This window comes from Sceloporus undulatus, chromosome 1 (genome assembly GCF_019175285.1).
Source record: "Sceloporus undulatus isolate JIND9_A2432 ecotype Alabama chromosome 1, SceUnd_v1.1, whole genome shotgun sequence".
NCBI lineage: Eukaryota > Metazoa > Chordata > Lepidosauria > Squamata > Phrynosomatidae > Sceloporus > Sceloporus undulatus.
The window spans coordinates 15,512,743-15,534,709 of NC_056522.1; the positions used below are offsets into that span (position 1 = coordinate 15,512,743).

The 21,967-nt window shown below is 42.5% G+C and overlaps 1 protein-coding gene across 2 annotated transcripts; it reads right to left on the reverse strand.

The window, feature by feature from the left end:
- Window positions 1-872: 872 nt before the first annotated feature.
- C1H2orf73 (chromosome 1 C2orf73 homolog) lies at window positions 873-21,623 on the reverse strand. 2 transcript variants are annotated; one of them, XM_042445532.1, is made up of 5 exons: window positions 21,560-21,623; window positions 13,381-13,600; window positions 11,381-11,534; window positions 4,164-4,279; window positions 873-1,890 (listed from the first exon to the last, which is right to left on the reverse strand). In XM_042445532.1, the coding sequence occupies exons 1-5, from the start codon at window positions 21,610-21,612 to the stop codon at window positions 1,468-1,470; spliced, it is 966 nt and encodes a 321-aa protein (XP_042301466.1). In that variant the 5' UTR covers window positions 21,613-21,623; the 3' UTR covers window positions 873-1,467. The 2 variants fall into 2 exon arrangements, with proteins under 2 accessions (XP_042301466.1, XP_042301467.1); XM_042445533.1 differs by lacking the exon at window positions 21,560-21,623 and adding an exon at window positions 15,081-15,198.
- Between the last annotated feature and the right edge of the window lie 344 nt (window positions 21,624-21,967).

Here is a 21,967-nt window from a genome sequence, read left to right on the forward strand (position 1 = left end):
CTTTGCAAAGTATGCCAGTATCCATAATTCCATCTTGTGGTGTTCATGTACAAACCATCAGCTCTGAGTGCTCAACTGCTTCTGCAGTGTACCAACTGCGTCCTCAAGGAAAATAAAACCAGCAAACGTAGTTTACAAATGTTTGTTGGAAAGTACTAAATCTCATGTCAATAGAATTAGAAATTGGTAGAATAGCCAGTTAAGATTATCCTGTGCAAACAAAGCAATAGAAAAGTGTCCTAGCCTCCACATCTAAAATCTTATATTTACATTTGTTTCAGCAAAAAATAATATTTTGGGTATACTGGAGACCATAATTTTTTTAACCTGCATGTTGTAGTGGTTAGTGTTGGACCAGGTTTCTGGGAGCCCAGGATTTGAATTCCTGTGCAGGCATGAAAACCCACTGGGGACAAGCCACACTCCCTCAGTCTAAGAAGAAGGCAATAGCAAACCTCCTTTGAACAAATCTTGCAAGAAAGCCCCATGATAGGCTTGCCTTCAGATCAAATGACTTGAAGGAACACACACATACCAAGTATCTTTTTAAAAAGAAACTGGCCACTTCAGCAAAATGTTGGTTACTTTTCTAAGGGAAAAAAAACTGTTACATGTGTAGATGTGTGCATACTTTTAAACTGTACGAAAAGAAAATGTACAAAATGGTGACTTGCTATGTAACTGACATTCAACGTGAGTCCATCCTCTTTGCCCTTCTATATATAAAAGACTCATTCTCCAAAGTTGGAAAAAACAGAAATTGGTCAGAAGATTTTGGTGCTTTATCTGTACACAAATAGGTATCCTACAGCTGTCAACTCAAATATAGAAATATGTTCATCCAATGTTCATATCCTATGTATTTTCTCTCCCTCTCTCCCACTGCTTTTCTCCAATCCTTGCATTTAGATTTTAAAAACAGTTAAAAATTGATTTTGTTTCTGCATTATTAATTGCTAAACAAACAAAATAAATAGAACTGTGCTATCAATAAGCACTATCTAAAAAGAATTAGGATGACATCTTTATTGGAATGCTAAACTATCACTAAGATTACTCTTGCAATGATAATTTTAGTGGTCCAATACAGGTACAACCCAACCCTGATATTAATAGTTAATTATGCATTCTTAATATTCTCACTCAGCCTGGACATCTCTCCCCAGCAAATGGGCAATCCAGATAACTTCATATGAGTAAGTAATAACAGGCAAAAGAATAATCTGCATAATTGTTTGGAGAGAAAAGAACATTTCCCTGTGCCAACTGGGGAGTGAGAATAAAACATTCAGAGTGCCTTTTTTAATAGGCCCCTCATTTTCCAAGAAGCCATCAAAGTAGATTGCAGCTGTTCTTATGTAAAAGTTAAGAGGGTGTTGTCGCCTTGAACAATTTGCTGGTGTCGGCTTGTGTTTGGTGTCACTGAAATTACAACCAGATCAACTCCCCATCAGTTGAATAGTCCTTTTAGGCTGTTTGTCTTTCTCCAACTGGTTGTAAAGGTTGGAGAACAGGAGGTAACAAGCTTTGTGGTCTCTCAGAGGAAACCTTTGCTGGACTGGAAGGCCTCTCGCCAGGAGGACAACTATCATTCCTTTTGTTTGTCTGAGAAATCCCTGAACTCTCTTGTCCTTTCTCAGTGGTTTTGGGGTCTGCCTTGGCTCCTGCACCAATGTCTGGTTTTGATAAGTGAGTGTCAGAGCCTGATGGTGTCTCCTGGGATTCCGGCAAGCGAAGGCAGGCTGAGATCACTCCGTTTCCCACTGAGCTTCCTTTCTCTGTTTTTGGCTGTTCCAACAATCTGGATCCCTGAGGAGCACAAGACTGTGTTTTGGTTCCCTCTGGAACCGTCGTCGGTTTTATCTCGGTCCACACAAAAGTGCCGCGTTTCTACAAAGGGAAACAAAATTGATGTTAACCAGGGGTACATAAGCGGTGAGGAGATGCAGCTGCTTTGCGCTGAGTTCATTTATTAGCTCAAGTGCTGGCACAGCATCCCTTTTCCTCTCTCGGCCTCCCCTCTGGCCCACTGCCTACATTTTGATAGCTGAGAATAACAGAAGGAGGCCTGAGCCATCAGCTTTTTCATCCATAAAACGAGGAAGGGCATAAAAACATGGAGAAAGACGCAACAAGTGTAAAGGGGGGAGCTGCAACTCCCACATCGCCTTTCTCTTTCTTGCTCACCAATTCTGGTTTTCAGGGGTTCTCCTACCCACGCCATGCGCCGCTTGGATCTTATCTCTGCTGACCAAACTCTGATCCCATCAGATTTCATTTCTGCTACCAGAGTTGTTATGGATACCATTCTAAACCGTTTTGCTTTTTTCAGGCCAAAAGATTTACGAGCACTTTCCAAATGACTTTGGCCATTAAGGCTGCTGGAAAAGAACAGGGCTACTTTTAAAAAGAGACAAGAAAAATAAGGAGTGCTTTTGGGGGGGCGGGAAATAGAAACAACAGAACTTTGTCCCCTCACACCATTTTGCTGATAAGATGGCTCTCTGGAAACATGATTTAAGTTTACTGGAATGATTGGGAACTCTTGAAGCCAACCTGGATGACCACAGTTTCACCTTTCATGGTACTTTATTGATTCTTACACTCCTCCTTACCCTCAAACTCAAGACTCACTCCTCTCTATAGCCATTGTTTATTCTAATTGTAAATTCTTCATCACCACAGAGGCACTTGAGGTTCCTAAATAGCTCCTACCACATGTTGTTGTTGTTGTATATCTCCAAGTCACTTTTTACTTATGGCGACCCTAAAGTGAACCTAACATAGGGTTTTCTTGGCAGGCTTCTTCGAGGGGGTTTGCTATTATTATCTTTGAGGCTGAGAGAGTGTGACTTGGCCAAGGTCAAGAACTGAAACCTGATCTCCAGAGTCATAGTCCAATGCTCAAACCACTACACTAGCTTTCCTACCAGATATTCTCCAACTATTCTGATTTAACAGAGACAATGTTGATTACTCTGTGCTGTTCTATTTGTTCAGCTGCTTTTAAAATGTCCCAGTTTCTCCTTCCTCCTCGCACTTTCCTCCTTGGTCCTCAGCTTACTTTAATCACTGCAAACTAAGGCCTGTTACAGACTGCCAAAATAAAGCTGCTTCGGGTCTCTTTGGAGGTATGCTGTTTAAATGATGCATGCATCCTAAGAATCCGGAAGCTGCACCAAAGCTGCACTCCAGTGCTTAGGAATGGAGTGTGGCTTTGGCGCAACCTCCGGACTCGTAGGACCCATGCATCATTTAAACAGCATACCTCCAAAGAGACCCGAAGCAGCTTTATTTTGGCAGTCTGTAACAGGCCTAAGTCCCAAATGTTTCTGTACTCAATTAACTCAGCAATGAAGACAGGAGAAGGCAGTATCTCACTTTTCCCAATAGATTCAGGCAAAAGCAATCTGCTGCAGCCTCTCCTAGTTAGTGTGCTCCTCCTTATTAATAACTTTTTAGGTGTCCATCACTTTACTCTTTTGTGTCAGAGAGCTCTGGTGCCACAACAAAGTAAAAATCCCAGAATTCCATAGGATGGAGCTGTGACAATTAAAGTGGTGTCAAACTGCATTAATTCTACAGTGTGGCAGAAGCCTAGGACTTTAGGTGACCAGGGTTTGAATCCCTGCTTGGCCATGGAAACCCATGTGGTGCCCTTAGCCAAGTTATACTTTCTCAGCCTCAAGGGAAGAAAATAGTGGCAAATCTTCTCTGAAGAAATCTAGCCAAGAAAATCCTCCAATAAATCAGCCATACATTGGAAAAGACTTGAAGGCACACAACAACAATTATTCCATCCTAGCCACTGCTGTTGCTTCAACCTGAGAAAGACAGAAAGATGTGAGATTTGCTCTCCAGGGTGTGTGTTGATCTTAGCTCATGTTACAGTAGTAGCTGTGTAGTCAGTCTCTTGTATTCTGTTACTTTGTCCTTGTGAAGGCAACGTGCCACACCCAATATTTTCATACCCTCTCTTTCTGAAAATCTGAAGGTCAAGATGACAGCAGGCATGCCATTCGTTAGTATCAAAGGCTGGTAATTCCAATCAGCATGATAACATTCCCCAGTGCTATTAGAACAATGTGTTGGAGGCTGTGGGATAAACATATGTTCCTGGCTTCCTGCTGAACTATAATAGCACCGGATGCACATGGCCTTACCTTTCCTTGATACGGGATACAGGGAGTTGCTCTGGCATTGTAATCATGTTTGAAAGTGAGCTGCTCCTGGAAAAGTCTCGGGAGGCTGGCTGGCAGTCGTGGAGAAGTGAGTGGAACTGTGTTACCAAGCAATCAAAACATATTGCAGAATTAGGTATATTGTATTCTGGAATATTGTGTAATTAGGTACACTATATAAATTAGGGGTGCAGAACCTTTTTTAGACCTAAAGGCCGTACATACATGTATATGCATACCAGTAGAAGTTAGTGGCTTCCATGTCAGTGGGGTGAGGAGGGTATATTGAATCCACTCTGGGCTTTAGTCCAGACTGTAAATATGTTATCAAAGGTGCAATCCCTGTTTGGAGGTTGGACTTCATTTTGATTCTCATTTCATCATTAAGCATATGTAAATATTCCAAAATCCAAAACAAAAATCTGAAATTCAAAACACTTTTGTTCCCAAGCATTTCACATAAGGGAGGCTTGACCTATACTATTTCATCATCTACTTTGGAGGAGAGATATAATTCATCACTAATTTGCTTCTCAAAGGAAGCAATAAGTAATTTTAGGAATTTTCTTCACGCTAGAAGAAAGACATTTTTGAAGCCTATTCTCAATTTGGGACTCATGCTATATGACACCTGACTATAATATAGTACCAATGGATTCCAGCTGGAACATCTCTAGGTGGCAAAGTTTCCCACCTGGAATCCATGTGCAATAATAGGTCTATTACTGCAGCTTCCAATACTGAAATGAGTTGGGTCTTGGGTTCCTTCCAGGATGAGGCCCATTTCTCCCATAAAATCAAGATGGCTTGCCCAGCTTCGACACATTCTCTTTTGTTCTTAAAAACAAAACCCCAAACCTTGACATGTTAAGATCTCATCCCATCTTGATCTATTTTACTTTAGCTCCAATCCTTCATGCCTAAAAAATTGTGTCAGAATTGAAAAAATGCCACAAGGAGACTGTTTAAAGAAAATAAATTGTTGTTTTCCCCCAGTGCCTTATCCTCAGTAGTAGAAGCTAGTCTACAGCATTCCAACATTATTTGATCCAAATGTTCTGTAAAGAATAAATCTGCCCTGCTTGTATTCTGCTCCAATGTGTACAGAAATGCTTAATCCATGAAACCTAGGTCCTGGTTTGCATGTTATTTTGGGACTACAGTTCCCAGAATCTCTTAGCTACCATAGCCAGTTAAGAATCTTGACAGTTGTAGGCCAGCAAAATAACTTCTTCACACTTTGATCTCCTAGTGAACATTGCCAACTTCTTTATTACATTTCCAAAGCTCTTAGGAACAACAATTCTGAGGAGGGGGGGGGGGGAGATTCTTGAATTCACTAAGGCAGTTACAAATGTGTAACCACCTGAGTTACATAACTATGGCTGGTGTCTGATATCATACCCTCAATGTTTAATAGATGCAAACTGGGACATGTGTGATTATGCAATATCACAGTGTGGTCAAGATGGCAAAAGATATTAAGAAGGAAGAACCTGAAGCAGTTTGCTTTTGCCTGAGCCTATTGGGAAGGGGAAGATTCCACCCCTTCATCTGATCTCCCTCCTGCTGAATTAATTGCATGCAAATTACTTTTTCCCTCTGAAGTCACTTTGAAGTGACTGAACTAATCTGAGGACAAAAGGAGAAAGTGGAAGGAGAGAGAAACCAGGGGGGTGTCTACATTGGCCACTTAGAATCATAGAATCATAGAGTTGGAAGAGACCACTAGGGCCATCCAGTCCAACCCCCTGCTATGCAAGAAATCCAAATCAAAGCATCCCTGACAGATGGCCATCCAGCCTCTGTTTAAAGACCTCCAAGGAAGGAGACTCTATCACCCTCCGAGGGAGTGCATTCCATTGTCGAACAGCCCTAACTGTCAGGAAGTTCCTCCTAATGTTGAGGTGGAATCTCTTTTCCTGTAGCTTGCATCCATTGTTCCGGGTCCTGTTCTCTGGAGCAGCAGAAAACAAGCTTGCTCCCTCTTCAATATGACATCCTTTCAAATATTTAAACAGGGCTATCATATCACCTCTTAACCTTCTTTTCTCCAGGCTAAACATCCCCAGCTCCCTAAGTCGTTCCTCATAGGGCATGGTTTCCAGACCCTTCACCATTTTTGTCGCCCTCCTCTGGACACGCTCCAGTTTCTCAATGTCATTTCTGAATTGTGGTGCCCAGAACTGGACACAATATTCTAGGTGGGGCCTGACCAGAGCAGAATACAGTGGCACTATTACTTCTCTTGATCTAGACACTATACTTCTATTGATGCAGCCTAAAATAGCATTGGCCTTTTTAGCTGCCGCATCACACTGTTCACTCATGTTCAACTTGTGGTCTACTTGGACTCCTAGATCCCTTTCACACGTAGTTTCATTCAGCCAGGTGTCACCCATCCTATATCTGTGCATTTTATTTTTCCGCCCTAAGTGCAATAACCTTACAGTTAATCCAGTAACTGTGTCCCAGACTGGCCCTGGACCAACCGTGATGGTGTGACCCCACAACATTGTGCACACAGACAGACAGGTCAACATCACATCAGCCCGTCTTCCTCAGTGCTAGTGTCATTGTTGCTGCCTCACCTGCCAAGCAGCTTCCTGTGAGAGCCTGTCTGGTGTGCCATCACTTCTGCTAAGGTCAGAAAGGGTGTCCTGCCATGTGATCAACAAGGAGGTGGCTACTCTACACTCTCCATGTTGATCACATAGGCACCCTGTTCTGATCTCATCAGAAGTGATGGTGATAGCCAAGCACTTGCAAGGAATTCCTATCTGCAAGGAAGGGCACCGCCAGCCTGTTTTTGGAGCTGCTGCCACTATTTCCTCAGACAAAAGCTTCATGTAAACCTTCCCTCATGTGCTGCTGCTTCTGCTAAAGACAGAAACAGGTGCCCAGACTTGTCATTGATCATATGGCCAGGCAGCCATTTCTGTCCTGAGCAGAAGTGGGCAGGTTTTACACTGCAAGGAAGTCATGGCAGCATCTCCAAAAACAGGCCATCACCTTTCCCTGAACTGCTTACTGCAGGGAAAGGGGATGGCATGGCTCTTGGCATGTAGACAATGGATCAAGCCATATTAGACCTGATCCAGCTATCCATATGACAAAAATAACCCAAGGTCATTTTGGGGTTTCTGGGAAACACTGGGCTTTCCCCCAGCTTTGATTAATTTGGAGCAACATCGGATTAAGGACCAAAACTCACAGTATCTCCCTGAAGTAGCTGTACGTCATGAGGACTGCCAGCACTGAGTGCAGGATGAGTTTGGAGATTTCCCCAGGGTAGACAAGCCCCAGGACATTTTAAAAACAGGTGAAAAAGTAGAGTGTTGCTGCCAAATTAGAACAGTTGGAGGATGTTACATAGAATCATAGAGTTGGAAGAAACCACAAGGGCCATCCAGTTGCCATGCAGGAACTCTCAATCAAAGCATCCCTGACAGATGGCCATCCAGCCTCTCTGCTTAAAGATCTCCAAGGAAGGAGACTCCACTACACTCTGAGGGAGTGTGTTCCACTGTCGAACAGCTCTTACTGTCAGGAAGTTCCTCCTAATGTTGAGGTGGAATCTCTCTTCCTGTAGCTTGCATCCATTGTTCCGGGTCCTCTTCTCTGGAGCAGCAGAAAAAAAACTTGCTCCCTCCTCAATAGGACATCCCTCCAAACAGGGCTATCGTATCATCTCTTAACCTCTTCTCCGACTAAACATCCCCAGCTCCCTAAGTCTTTCCTCAAAAGGCATGGTTTCGAGACCCTTCACCATTTTAGTCACCCTCCTTTGGACACACTCCAGTTTCTCAACATCCTTTTTGAATTGTGTTGCCCAGAACTGGACACAGTATTCCAAGTGAGGCCTGACCAAAGCAGAAGAGAGTGGCACTATTACTTCATTTGATCTAGACACTATACTTCTATCAATACCTAAAATCATATTGGCCTTTTTAGCTGCCACATTGCACTGTTGACTCATGTTCAACTTGTGGACTCCTTTGGACTCCTAGATCCCTTTCACATGCAGTCTCCTTTAGTTCTGGTGAATGCATTGAACTGCCTCTCACACCTAAATCTTTTGCCTCTGAAAAAATGGCCCAGATTCCACTTTCTCTTTAATAATTTGGCTGCACAGACCAAATGGGCAAGTTGTGAATACTGATGGTCCTTTGTAGTCTAGCTACATTTGTATTGATGGGGAAAAGCTGGGGGAGAATATCGTAGATAATGCACTTATGAAGCTGACCCTTAAGTCAGACCATTAGGCACCGTATACTGCTATATTTTAAGGTGCCAACTCTTTCATTTCTTTGCCCAAGCTTTTGGCAGCAAAATGGTTTTTAGTCATGATTTACTTCCAAATATTGTTTTTAATTGGATGCTGTTTCTGTTTTGGTGGGTTTTTTTATTGCAATACATATTAGTTTTAACTATTTGTTGTAAACTGCATGGAAGTGGAATGGGAAACAGTGTTCATGGATGGGGAAAGGGCTGGGTGTAATAGGCTTACATTTTTTATTTTTATGTTTAGGTCCAGTGCAGAACTGCGTATTCATCTTGGCAACAGCCCTCTAGCATTGTGGCTAAAGGCATCTTTTCTATAAAGTTATCTTTCCCATCCCTGTTCAAATGGTAGATTCCAGGGACCGGGTACAATGTTGGGAATTGTGCGGCCCTCCAGATGTTGCTGAACTGCAGTTCCCAACAGCTCTGGCCAGCAAAGTTGATGGGGAGGAATGCTGGAGATTTCAGCTCAACATCTGGAGGAGCACACAGTTTCCTCTCTGTGGCCTGTTACAGACTGCCAAAATAAAGCTGCTTCGGGTCTCTTTGGAGGTACGCTATTTAAATGATGCAGAGTCCGGAGGTCGCGCCAAAGCCACACTCCATTCCTAAGCACTGGAGTGCCGCTTTGGTGCAGCTTCCGGATTCTTAGGATGCATGCATCATTTAAACAGCATACCTCCAAAGAGACCTGAAGCAGCTTTATTTTGGCAGTCTGTAACAGGCCAGAGTTAGAAACAAAAACACTGTGCTTGTCTACACTAAGGGCAAAAGTCCAAATGGACTACTTGACCTGTTCAATCCTGAAACCACCTCAGAGCTACCTCACTACCTAGTTCTCCACAGCAAAATTGGGTAGATGTCTACACATTTCCCTGCACCCGGATGAATACAGGATGCAAAACATTAAGATTATGTAAATCCCTATTCAATAATTTTAATTTCAGCTTTCTTTCACATATGATATAATGCTGCTGCATACTTGAAGAGTCCCTACCATCACAGCATTTCTGGGCAGAACCTTGAGGAAAAACTCCATCTTTCCAAACTACTCAGACACAATTTCTTTTGTGGCTCAGGAGGTCAAAGTGAGTTTGGATAAACGATTGTCAGGAGTGGCTTAGGAGCCAGACTAGTGAATCTGACTACAATGCATTCACAAGAGGTTCAGTGACCCAGGATGTCCTTTTTAGCCTCTATGAAGCTACACTAATGCTTAGAAACAAAGACATCCTGTGTTGGATAAGCGGTAAACCGGTGGTGACATTGTTTTTTTTAAAAAAGCATGTACCAAAATATTACCCTACACCTCCAAAACATCATTTCCACCTCTTGCAAAAGTCTCAACTGCCTGCTGCTGTTGTTGGGACCCTGGCTAAATACTGTGTGTCACAACTAGGAAAGGTTATTTTTTGGATTACAGCTTTCCAAACACCCTAGCCAGCATAGGCCTGAAACATGCTGAAAATATATCTAGGTATGCATGGAACATGCTGCCTGAGTAATTCGGAGAGTTGCACACTGTCCAACTGTCCTGCTTTTCAGCTGCTTTTAAAAGATCCTGGCTTCTCTCTCCTCCTCTCAACTTCCCCCTTTGCCCTCAGCTTACTTCAATTGGTGCAAAGTGAGTTCAAAAATAGTTTGAACTCAATTACGTCAGCAGGATGGAGAAGAGAGGACATGGTGGAGTCTTGCTCATCCCAGTAGGGCCAGGCAAAGCAAGCTGCTGCAACTTCGACTAACATGTGTTTAATAACCTCATTAATAACTTCTTCCATCATGACCAAACTCTGATGTTGCTTGGCCACACCTGTCCTTGTTATCATTTGTGAAATGTTGGTGGGTATGAAGTTGTAGACTGAAAAGTAACTTTCTTATCTGTGCTTCAAATTCCCTCATAAACAATATCTCTGCAAAGCCCAACATCTCCAAAGCAACCACATATCCACAGAAAAGTTCCAATCTTGGCTCAGCCATGTAAATCCACTGGGTGACCTTGGGCCAGTCACTATCCCAGCCTCAGAAGATGGCACTGACAAACCCCGTCTGAAGAAACTTGCCAAGAAAACCCTATGATAGGTTCACATTAGGGTTACCATAAATTGAAAACTACTTGAAGGCACACAATAACAACAACAACAAAAACGGGTCCTTGGTATCTGCTGGGGTTTAGTTCCAGGACTACCTCTTCCCCCCCACAAATACCAAAATCTGGATGCTCAAGTCCAGTTAAATACAATACTGTTGTAAAATGGTGTCCCTTATATAAAACGACAAAATCAAGGTTTGCTTTTTGGAGATACACACACACACACATGCACACACACAGCGCCCTTCCCTTAAGTGGGAGATCCATTTCAGACCCCCTGCATAAGGAAAATTCCGTGAATGCTTGAGCCCCATTGAAAACAATGTGGCATGTGCACACGGAACATTGCAGGCGCCATAGGTGTGCATGCCATTGCCCTTTCCGGTGTGCAGGTTTCAGCATAAGCTGAAAGCCGTGTATAGTGTGCCCATGTATGATGTGGCTGCACTGTGTGTGTGTGTGTGTGTGTATTCAATATATATTTTCATGCCTGTTTCTGGAGTTCTTTGGGTTTGGAACTGGTATACAAAGGCTTCAGATCCCAGCTTTAGGTTACCAAAGCCTTCTCACTATTTCCTATTGAGCTAAATAAATTACCCCAATGAATGCAATTTGTGGGTACCCTATCGGGACCCCCTCTGCAATAAATTGTAAACATTTGGTAACAAATTTTCTGTTGAAGATGCTATGACCTCAAACACAGCTCCTTTGTTAACTCAGGCATACCAGTGCAGACATTGTAGCTGTACAATCCAAACTGACTAGATCTGTCAGTGTCTCATTCTGGCTTAAACACAGGTGCTTGGGGAGAAAGAAGATGTCTTACCTATTCCACGGGAAGGCTGCTGCTTGCTGTTGTATTTAATGGGCCGAACCAATATACAGTTTGGCTTCTGGAAATCACTTCTTTGAGTGCTCTGCTTGTCATAAGGTGCCTTCGGACGCTGCATAAAAGCTCCATCGGTTGGCCACCAGTGACCCTTTATAGATAACATGAAAAATCAATCCATTAATCGGTTTATTTATACTTCACCCTTTTCCCCCAAGGAAAAAAAGTCCAGTTTGACACCATTTTACCTGCTGTGGCTCCATTTTACAGAATCTCGCAATTTGTGGTTTGTAAGGCACCAGCATTCTTTGGCACAGAAGACTACAGATCTTGTAAAACTACAAATCCCAGGATCCCATAGGATGGAGCTGCAACATTTACATTGGTGTCAAACTGCATTATTTCTACAATGTAGGTGTACCTTGGGACTCAAAACAGCTTATGAATAAAAATATAAGTAACCAGACACAAAAGAATAAGATTAAAATCATATTAAGTTCTGAAGTATTAAAGCCATTCAAAGCTTTAAAAACATAGGGAAAAAGTTGTACAGGATATTAAAACAAAAAAAGCCCTCTACAAAACCTACCACCCTGCACTGCCATAGCACTCTGATTTCATTTAAGTATTATGGCAACATCTTATGGAATCCTGGGATTTGCAGTTTAGGGAGGGGGTTTAGAATTATCAGTCAGAGACCCCTTGGTTCTCCACTAAACTACAAAACCCAGAAGCCCACAGAATGTTGCTGTGGTAGGTAAAGTGGAATATTGTGCTATAACAGTGTAGTGTGATAGGGAGAACTATTCCCAAATATGTGTGTGTTTGTGTGTGTGTGCCTTCCAGTTGTCTGTCAACTTAGGAAGACCTCACGTATTTCATTGGGTTTACTTAGGCAAGGGATACTCAGGAGTTCGTCACACTGGGGCTAATTTCAGCATTAAAGAGAAATTAAAGTGCATTTAAAGCATCCCACAAATAAAGCAAAAATGGTAATTACACAAATTATTATCACATGTAATTGCGTAAATAAAATCATATCAGAAATGCATTATTGCTGAAATCCGGAAAGTAAAAAGATGCACGTTAATGCTTCTTTGTGATCACTTTAATGGCGGTTTTTGTGTGATGTCATGTGAAATTGTTTTGTGTAATTACGCGGTTTTTCCAGGATATTCACAGGATAAACTCCCGATCTCTTTCGTGTGATAAACTCCTCAGAAATGGTTTTCCAGTTCCTTCTTCTGAAATACAGCCTAAGCACCTGCTATTCATTGGTGGTCTCCCATCCAAGTACTAACCAGGGCTTATCTTCTTAGCTTCCAAGATCAAACAGGATCTGGTGCCTTTGGAGTATTTAGGCTCTACCACTAAATACCTCCTGGAATAAAAAGGTCTTCACTCGCTGATGGAGTGCAAAAAGGTAGCCTTCCCAGGAAGGGAATGAGAGTCTGTGAGCACCTACAGAGAAGGCCCTCTCTCCTGTGTTCCCAGCAAACATTAGGATTGCAAAGAATATTCTAAAATATTCTCCGAAAATGGTGGAAACAAAGTGTTTCCCAAGTGTCTGGAAAGTCTGTCAAGGAGAATCTTCAACTGATGTTGCAGTTCAGTAGGACTTTGAAGTTTAGGAGTCTGTGCCAAATTCAAACATGCGTTTTTGACACAGGAAACATCACTTTCTATGTGGAAAAGCAATTATATTTCTGTGCAGAAATATGATTTTTCTCTCCAGGACATGATGTTTTCTGGACAGAAAGTACAGTTTTCTGTGCAAAAACAAAAACAAAACAAAGGGCTTACATGCAAATTTTTGTGCAGAATAAGTCCTGATCTGTAAATTGCACCTATTTCCCATAGCTAGAAGGAAATGACTGAAATTATTCATTGGTTCTTTAAGAGAGGTCACACCTATCCCATTTTCACCTATGTTAGATTTTGGTAAGCTGTGACCTCACTTCCAATTTATATTGCATATTATAAATATACCTTCTCACCTGCTTTGTTTTGGTGTCCTCTGTCTCCATGTAAAGTACTGGCTCATTTAAAAATTTGGGGTTTGTCTTAATGAATTTAGCATGTATAGGATGAGGATTATTGCGCCACTCCAGTGTGTATCGGGGCTTTGGTTTCACTGGTGGAAATCTGTCTGGCATCTTCTCTAGTATGTTATTCCTTTGTGGGAACTCAATATTAAATATTCTGAAGGTATCGGGGCTGAAAAATATAAGCAGGCAGACAGTTTTGTGATTACTCAGAAAATAACGGTTTTTAAAGGCCATATATATAAAATTTGAAATCCCAGTATATTTGCAAATAATGCTAAAAGGCTTTAAGAGCTTTAAATACCTCCCTAAAGTTAAAATAACATATAATTTTTAAAAGGCATGAATTTCATCCTAATATTGTAGCATGATTTATAATAAATACAAAATGCATTAGCAATTCAACAAGTGGAAATAAATACAGGGGAGGTAAAACTAAATAAAGTAAGAGTGGAAATGTAGTGCAAATGTAGTGCAAATGAAGCCAATTACATTGGGCTCTTGGTATCTGCTGAGGTTTGGTTCCAGGACCCCCATGGATAACAAAATCTGTAGATGCTCAAGACCCATTATATACAATGGGTAGTAAAATGGTGCCCCTTCTATCAAATGGCAAGATCAACTTTTGCTTTAGGGATTTATATATATATATTTAATATTTTCAAGCTGTAGATGCTTGAATCTGTGGATAAAGAATCTCTGGATACAGAGGGCTGACTGAATAAACTCTGGACTAGAGGCCTGAGTTCTAATCTCTGTTGAATCTTGAGACCAAACAAGTCACTTTGGGCTAATCTTTTCTTTCTTTAACCTCTAGCCAGTTTATAATGTTGTTGTTGTTGTTATTTGTACCCTGCTTCTCCCCCCCCCACACACACACATTGGGACTCAAAGCAGCTTACAGTTAGGGTTGCCATACCTGAGGACCTCCAAACCGGGACAAATGTAGGACAAGGTTTAAAAATGTAGGACCTTTTTTAAAAAAATTTCCTAGCCAGGAAATAAAAAAAAAGGTCCTACATTTTTCAACCTTGTCCTCCTCCTCCTTCCCGGCTTGGGAGGAAGCCTCGGCCTCCTCTCAGGCCGGGAAGGGGCGTGGGGGCCACCCGTCATCGCGGCCATCTCCTTGGTGCCAAGCGGCCTCCTCCTCCTTCCCGGCCTTGCGGAGGCCTTGGAGGACTCCACGGCCGGACCTCCGATTGCGGAGCCGCCTCCAAGGCCTCACTGGGGCCTGGGAGGGAGCTTCTCCGCGGCCGGAGCTGCAACCGCGGAGAGCGCTCCCAGGCCTCAGCGAAGCCTTGGAGGACTCCGCGGCGCATGTGGGGGCGGAGGTGGCCGCGGGTGGTGCCGCCCCGGTTTTGGCGCCAAACTGGACTGGGACTGGGACAGCACTGCCCAAACAGGGATTGCCCCGCCTACAGGCGGGACATGACATCCCTACTTACAGTTCAAAAACACAGCACAATTAAAAACTTACAAAAGAGACAATTACAAGTGAATTAAACTAGGGTTGTTGTTGTGTGGCAAAAATTAGAGCTGTTCCCTAATTGTTGCCTTGGTCAACTGAAAGCAAAAACCAAATGCAAATTGAAATATATGGCAAGGATTGTCATTTTACGTCACAAGTAGGAAGAAGCCCTTGTCATAAACACCTTGCAAAGTATTGTAACTCTCATAATGCTGTAGGCATGCTGTGCTCAGTCAGAAGCCAGTTCATGGCGGAGTCTCCCAGTTACTTTGCAACACACACTTGGGCTGCTGGCTCAGTGGTATGCCAGGTCTGCAACCTCTCAACTGACTGAATATCAAAAATACGCTCCTCTCATTCCTGATAAGCAGCTGTTTAGGAGGCTCTCATTCTAAAATTCATAGGCAGGGCTGTTCCCACTCAACATTCCTTCTTGCCATACCTTGCATTTCTGGGAGTAAATCCAATTGCTAGTCCTTGTAGACCCATCAAAACACCAGGATTTACATAAGTGTCAGCTTTCCATTCAGCAGTTGATTCAATGGGTCTACTCTAGCCAGCAATAACAATTAGATTTAGGCAGCAGCATCACTAGGCTTGGTGTCATCACAGATTATCACACAAGGGCCAGTTCCATTACAATCGCGCTATTGGAAGATAATGGGACAACAGCACTACAGTGATAGATATGTTTGCACAGTTGCGCAATCACATGATAATGACGATGCAAAAACACAGACATGCAATTGCATTCCACATACATCCATTCTTATATCGTTAATATATAGTTATTTAATGTTTCAGACTTGTGCTGTTTCAGCGCTACTGCGCATGTCTAAAAATCATGGTTCCGTGTCAAACAGAACAAAATAACTTGATATGTTTCACATTATTTCCACACAGTTCAAACAAAACCATGTCCTCTACCTCAAAATAAGAGAGAAATCCACTCCAAAAACAATTGTAGCAATGAGAATGAATTGCCTGTACCGAAATGCATTCTCGGAAAATGTCCCGGATTGCTCTGCAATAGCGCGAATGAAACGTTATTGATGTCTGCACTTTCTTTTGCACTAGTGGCAAGCCATTAACAGGTTTCCTTGTTAATACGAAGTTACAGGAGCATTCCAAGTTATTGACTGGAGAAGTACGGGATAAGTACAATGTTGGGCAATCACACTATAATGAAAGGAGCATTCCTTTTTTCTCCCATTGTTATCCTGTGTGATAATTTTCAAACAATGCGGTAACTCATGGTGTCACACTCCCATTGGCTTCCTCCCATACCACATTGATACACAATCTTTAGCACTTGTTTTTTGTCCTATTATTTATCAGAAACCATAATTTGCATATATCACTGCGTGCAATGGCAATAGTGGTGACAGGAACAACTAGCAAAATTAAAACTATACCTGTAAATTACAATCTTATACGCACAGAATAAATGTGTTTGCATATAAAAGCAAACATTTGATTTTTTTTAAATGTAAATTAAAATTTGAAATTTTAATTTAAAAAAAAACTAGGGCCTCTCTTTTCTCCTACCACTGAGCCTCACCCCATTCATGCCCTCTGTTCAGAATTATAATGAGATACAGGCAAATGACACAACTTATTTTTGCCAAAATGCAGATGTTTGGGGAGCAGCGGTGTCACCCCCTCTTAGAGTGTCACCTGGTGCACACCATAACCCCCACACTTCCTACTGACACCATTGGATTTAGGGGTGCCTTCGCCATCTTTTGCCTTCCCTGCCTGTCCACTCCTTGCTCCTTCTATGGTCCACTACCTTCCTTCCGTCATCCACAGATAATTCTCTTCCTATCCTTGAACAGGGTGACCTGACACCCTTTTTCCCCCAGACATGTCGTACATTTCAGCTTTCTATCCATGACGAAATTTCAAAATGTCCTCCATTTTGTGCATGACTAAGAAGCATGCACTAACATTTATATAAGTGTCTTTAGCTTTACTTTGGCAATGTCCTACACTTTTCTTGGAGGCCCTACTTTTTGCGGTGCCTTGTCTTCCTTTGCGGTTAGGACATCTGGTCACCCTGCCCTTAAAGTCCTGCTGGGAACTCCTTCCAAACACAGAATGGTCTTCTGTCTATTCTTAGCCTTATCATCATCACCCTTTGAAACGTCAGTTCAATGTCTCTCCATCATCTCAGCGGATGTGGTTTGGCTGAATCTCTCTTCTAAGGGCTTTTATCTCTACTTAACCAAGCCAGCCCTCAAACCATTCCCCAATCCCCCTGACTGCATCTTACAAACTGCATGATGCCCAGCAGTTTCTCCCCTTTATACAGTCACAGGCTATTTATTTATTTCATTTGTATGCCGCCTTTCTCCCAGAAGGTACCACAGACAAAAAACATTTTAAAAAATTATAATAAAATTTAAAACAGTTAAGATAATCTAAAAATAGTATGAAATTACATAAAAATATACAAAAGTTAAAAAGCATGACTAAACACATATACTTCATAAAAACCACCCAAGTAGAAAAATATTTCAAACGTGTGATAGATCAAAAACACACTGCAGAAATAATCCAGTTTGAAACCAATTTAACTGTCCTGGCTGAGTGCTTGGGGATGCTGGGAACTGTAGTTTATTGTGACACCAGAGCTCACTGACAGAGAAAGCTAAATGTCTCACAAAAGCCGGAGCAGTTAAAGCGGTCTCAGACTGGATTATTTATGCAGCGTGTTTTGGACCTACATCTGCACTACACAGTTACAGCAATCTGATACTGCTTCATGGCTTTGACTTTTGCAGATTTGGTTATTTGTAGTTTTGATTACTATGTTCTCTCCAGGAATCTCTAAGCCCTCCAGTGCATCTCTGCCAGAATTTGGCCACAGAGTTGTAATGGAGAACCTAGAAATTCCAAGAGAAAACACTTTTCTAGGCATTTGTAGGACCTCCAGCACGATTCTATGACCAATGTCTGGCAGATCTTGACCACAGAGTTGTACTGGAGGACTTGGAGATTACTAGAGAGGTGATCTCTTATGTATAAAGAATAGCGGGTTTTTTTGTGTTTTTTCCACATTCACGAGGGCCTTCCCCCCAACCCCAGTGAATGTGGAGTGACTGCTATTAAATATAAATTCATTTCATATGGCTTATTTATAGCTATATTACCTATACTGTATTTTATTATGTACTCAGCCATATTTTCTGATGAATGTATCTTTGTTAAAATGTGAAGTCGAAGGCTTTCATGGACAACATCCTTGGCTTTTTTGGGTTTTTCAGGCTATGTGGCCATGTTCTATAAGATGCAGGCAAAAAAAACATCAGGAATAAACTCTTATAGAACATGGCCACATAGCCTGAAAAACCCACCAAAAACTTTGCTAAAATGCCTTGTTGGCTTGCGATAAACTCATATAATTCTGCATAAGACAAAGGCTTAAAATTGTACTTTACTAGCAACAAACCCTTGACCGAATTGACATTGAAATTATTCCTTTCATTTATCTGTTGTGTTGAAATTAAGGGGGAAAAACCCTTTCAACATTTGTACTGCACCTTCAAGCAGCCCATTGCCTAACATGTTTGCTGTCTTTTTCTCTTCCAACAAACAAATGCATCCCAGGCTCTGGAGGCAAGTCTTTCCTGAAGTTATTAGGAAAAAATAACTTCAGAAGGATCCATCCTATCTGCCTATTTCCATTGAGAACAAGCTGCCAAGCAGATGAATTTCTTGAAGGGGAACAGCAAAGATGGTGTTGCTCCATGGGCTTGTTGTTGTTGTGTGCCTTCAAGGCATCTCTGACTCATGACAAACCCTAAGGTGAACCTATCATGGGGTTTTCATGGCAAGATTTGTTCAGAGGAGGTTTGCCATTGCCAACCTTTGGGGCTGAGAGCATGTGACTTGTCCAAATACATCCAATGGGTTTCCAGGGCTGAGCTGAGAACTGAACCCTGGTCTCCAGAGTCATAGTTCAACACTCAAACCACTATGCCACGGCTCCCACTATACATAGGCTTCTTAGTCCTGCTCAGAATGGAGAACACTTTGGAATTCCTCCTGGACAGAAGGTTGAAATGTCCTGGAAGAGGACGACACCTGGTTGCCCTGATTTCATGACGTTTCTTCTTAATGCATTTGCAAGGTCGTAGTTTAATATAGCTTTTTGTAGGGTTTTAAATATACTGTTGCTGTTTTTAATATTGTAAGCTACTCAGAGTCCCCATTTTGGGAAAAGGGCAGGATATAAAGAAACATAATAAATAACAGAATTCAAAGACAGAGTCATGTCAGTCTGTAGAATCAGTAGGTCGAGAGATCTGGTAGTACCTTTGAGACTAACTGAAATTTCTTTTCTATTTCAACTTTTTTATTTCAGTTAGTCTCGAAGGTGAAGGTGTTGTTGTTAGCTGCCCTCGAGTCGTTTCCGACTCATGGCAACCCTGTGGATGAGACATCTCCAAGAATCCCTGTCCTCCACTGCCCTGCCCAGATCCTGCAAGCTTTTGCGCATGGCCTCCCTGATTGAGTCTATCCATCTGGTTCGTGGTCTTCCTTTCTTTCTTCTACCCTCTACCTTTCCTAGCATTATTGTTTTTTCTAGTGATCCATGCCTTCTCATTATGTGGCCAAAGTCCGATAATCTCAACTTGATCATCATTGCTTCTAAGGAGAGCCCTGGTCTGATCTGTTCAAGAACCCATTTGTTTGTCTTCTTGGCTAGCCATGGTATCCTAAGTACTCTTCTCCAGCACCACATTTCGAATGAGTTGATTTTCTTTCTGTCTGCTTCCTTCATTATCCAGCTCTCGCATCTGTACATGGTAATTGGGAATACAATGGCCTGAACGGTTCTAACTTCTGTAGTGCTCAGTTGTATGTCTTTGCTCTTCAATAGCTTTTCCAGTTCTTCCATAGCTTCTTCTTATTTCTTGACTGCAGTCTCCATTCTGGTCAATGTTTGATCCTAGATATGGGAATTGTTTAACTATTTCAATTTCCTTGTTGTCTCTGGGGGGTCATTGTTTTTGTTTTCTTTATGTTCAGCATCAGACCTGCCTTTGCACTTTCATCTTTGACCTTCCTTATCAACTATTCCAATTCTTGAATATCTTCTGTTAATATTATGTTAATATTATGATATCGTCTGCATATCTTAGGTTGTTAATGTTGCTTCCTCCTATCTTCACTCCTCCTTTTTCTGATTCTAATTCTGCTTTTCTTATGGTGTTTTCAACATATAAGTTAAGCAGGTAAGGTGATAGGATGCAGCCTTGTATCACTCCTTTGCCTATTGGACAAAAATTGCTAAATAATAATAATAATGTTTTCCTAATGCAAAACGTGAAGACTTCTTGAGAAATTCCATGTTCTCTAGCTGCACAGGAGCCTGTGGCTTCACAAAGGAAGGAGACATGCTGGATTCCAAGGAAACATCTTCTTTGAATTGCAAATGGACACTAAATCTCCTTGAATTTGAAAATCTACCAGTGACCACCAAAAAAAGGAGGAGGTGCCAGCCTACAGATAGCTTTCCCTACCATCTGAACTAAGACCAGAAACAGAAAATGCAGGCCTGTGACAAACATCTTCAATTTCTTCCTCCTGTTTGCCTGATGAAGAAGTCAGTGTGACTTCAAAAGCTTGCAATGTGTAATTGTGCATTTTGGTTGGCCCAAAAAGGTATCATTGGAGGAATACAGACCGCTCAAAAAGGGCGGTCTGCCTGTGCCTTGTTTTGCTGTGTGAGGGAGCCACAGCGGACAAACCGTGCGGCTCCCTTGCACAGCAGAAAGAACCCGCAAAAAGTGGGTTCTTTCTGCGGCGCCATAAGGACATTGCAGTGCACCAATGGCGCACTCGTGACGTCCTTTGGGGGCGTGACGTGTGGACGCTAAGCGTCCGTTGCATCAAAATTGTGGCGCCCGTGTGTATAGGGCACTGCCATTTTGACGCCCTCATCACGTGCTAGGGGTGAGGCCAGTTTGGACGGTGCGCCCTCAGCCAACCCCTAGCACGTGACAGGGCGCTGCAAAGGCCTGTCTAGATCAAGCCATTGTTTGGGTGTTACTGGATGTGCTATATGGCCAGCACGGCTACCCCTAAATAAATAAATAAATAATATTTGTTCTTGTTTTAAAAAGAGAGCTGCTTCCAAATGGTCAACACTGCTGTGTTGTCACGACTTCTGACATCCCTTATTGCTATTTGGATCAGAGGTCCTCGCCACAAAGAAGGGCATCCCAGACAAATAGAGGCCATGACCAAACAAAACACTCCTCTACGTATAAAAGTGCCTTGAGTCCCTGAACTGAGAGGAAGGTGGGATATAAATAAACATAATAAACATAATAATAATAATAATAATAAATGCATGCTTCTCAGTCATGCTCAAAATAGAAGACCTTTTGAGATCCCTCCAGGCTTGAAATGTAGGATGTGTCCTGGAATATGGAGTATGTCTGGGTCTCTGGAAGAATAGGTAGAGACAGGGCCTGGAGAAAGAACCACTAGTGCCCCAAGAGACTAGCATCCTCAAGAAGCCCCTAGCATGGAGCCATAGCAGTCCACAAGTGGTATCAAACCGGATTATTCCTCCAGTGCAGATGCAGAGCCAGAGGCTGGTAAAGAGTCAGAAGAGGAGGAGGAGGAGGAGGCCAAGGCGGGACTTACACCTGTTGTGGGAGTACCCTCCTCCGCCGCCCCATCTCCACAATCTGGAACATGGCGATGATGGTGGTACCCAAAGGAGCCAAGAGAGGAGAGCTGCTTGCAGGGAGGCTGCCTGGGGCTTTGGAACGTTGAGACAGGGCAGCGCTTTGCTGATGAATGGTTGCTAAGCGACCGGAGGCGGGGATAGAAGGCGCTGGGTGGGTGGCCTTTGATCCTGGAGCTGGCTGGCTCACTTGCCTCTTCCTCCTCCTCCTCCTCCTCCTCCAGCCCAGCAAGAAGATGGAGGACGCCCCAGGGGGAAATGGAGGACAGGATCCAGGAAAAGCTGCAAACGCTCTACTACAAATAGAAAAATCAGACTTGCTAGTCAGGCTCTCAGAAAAAAAAAGGAGGACCTTTTTGGTTTTT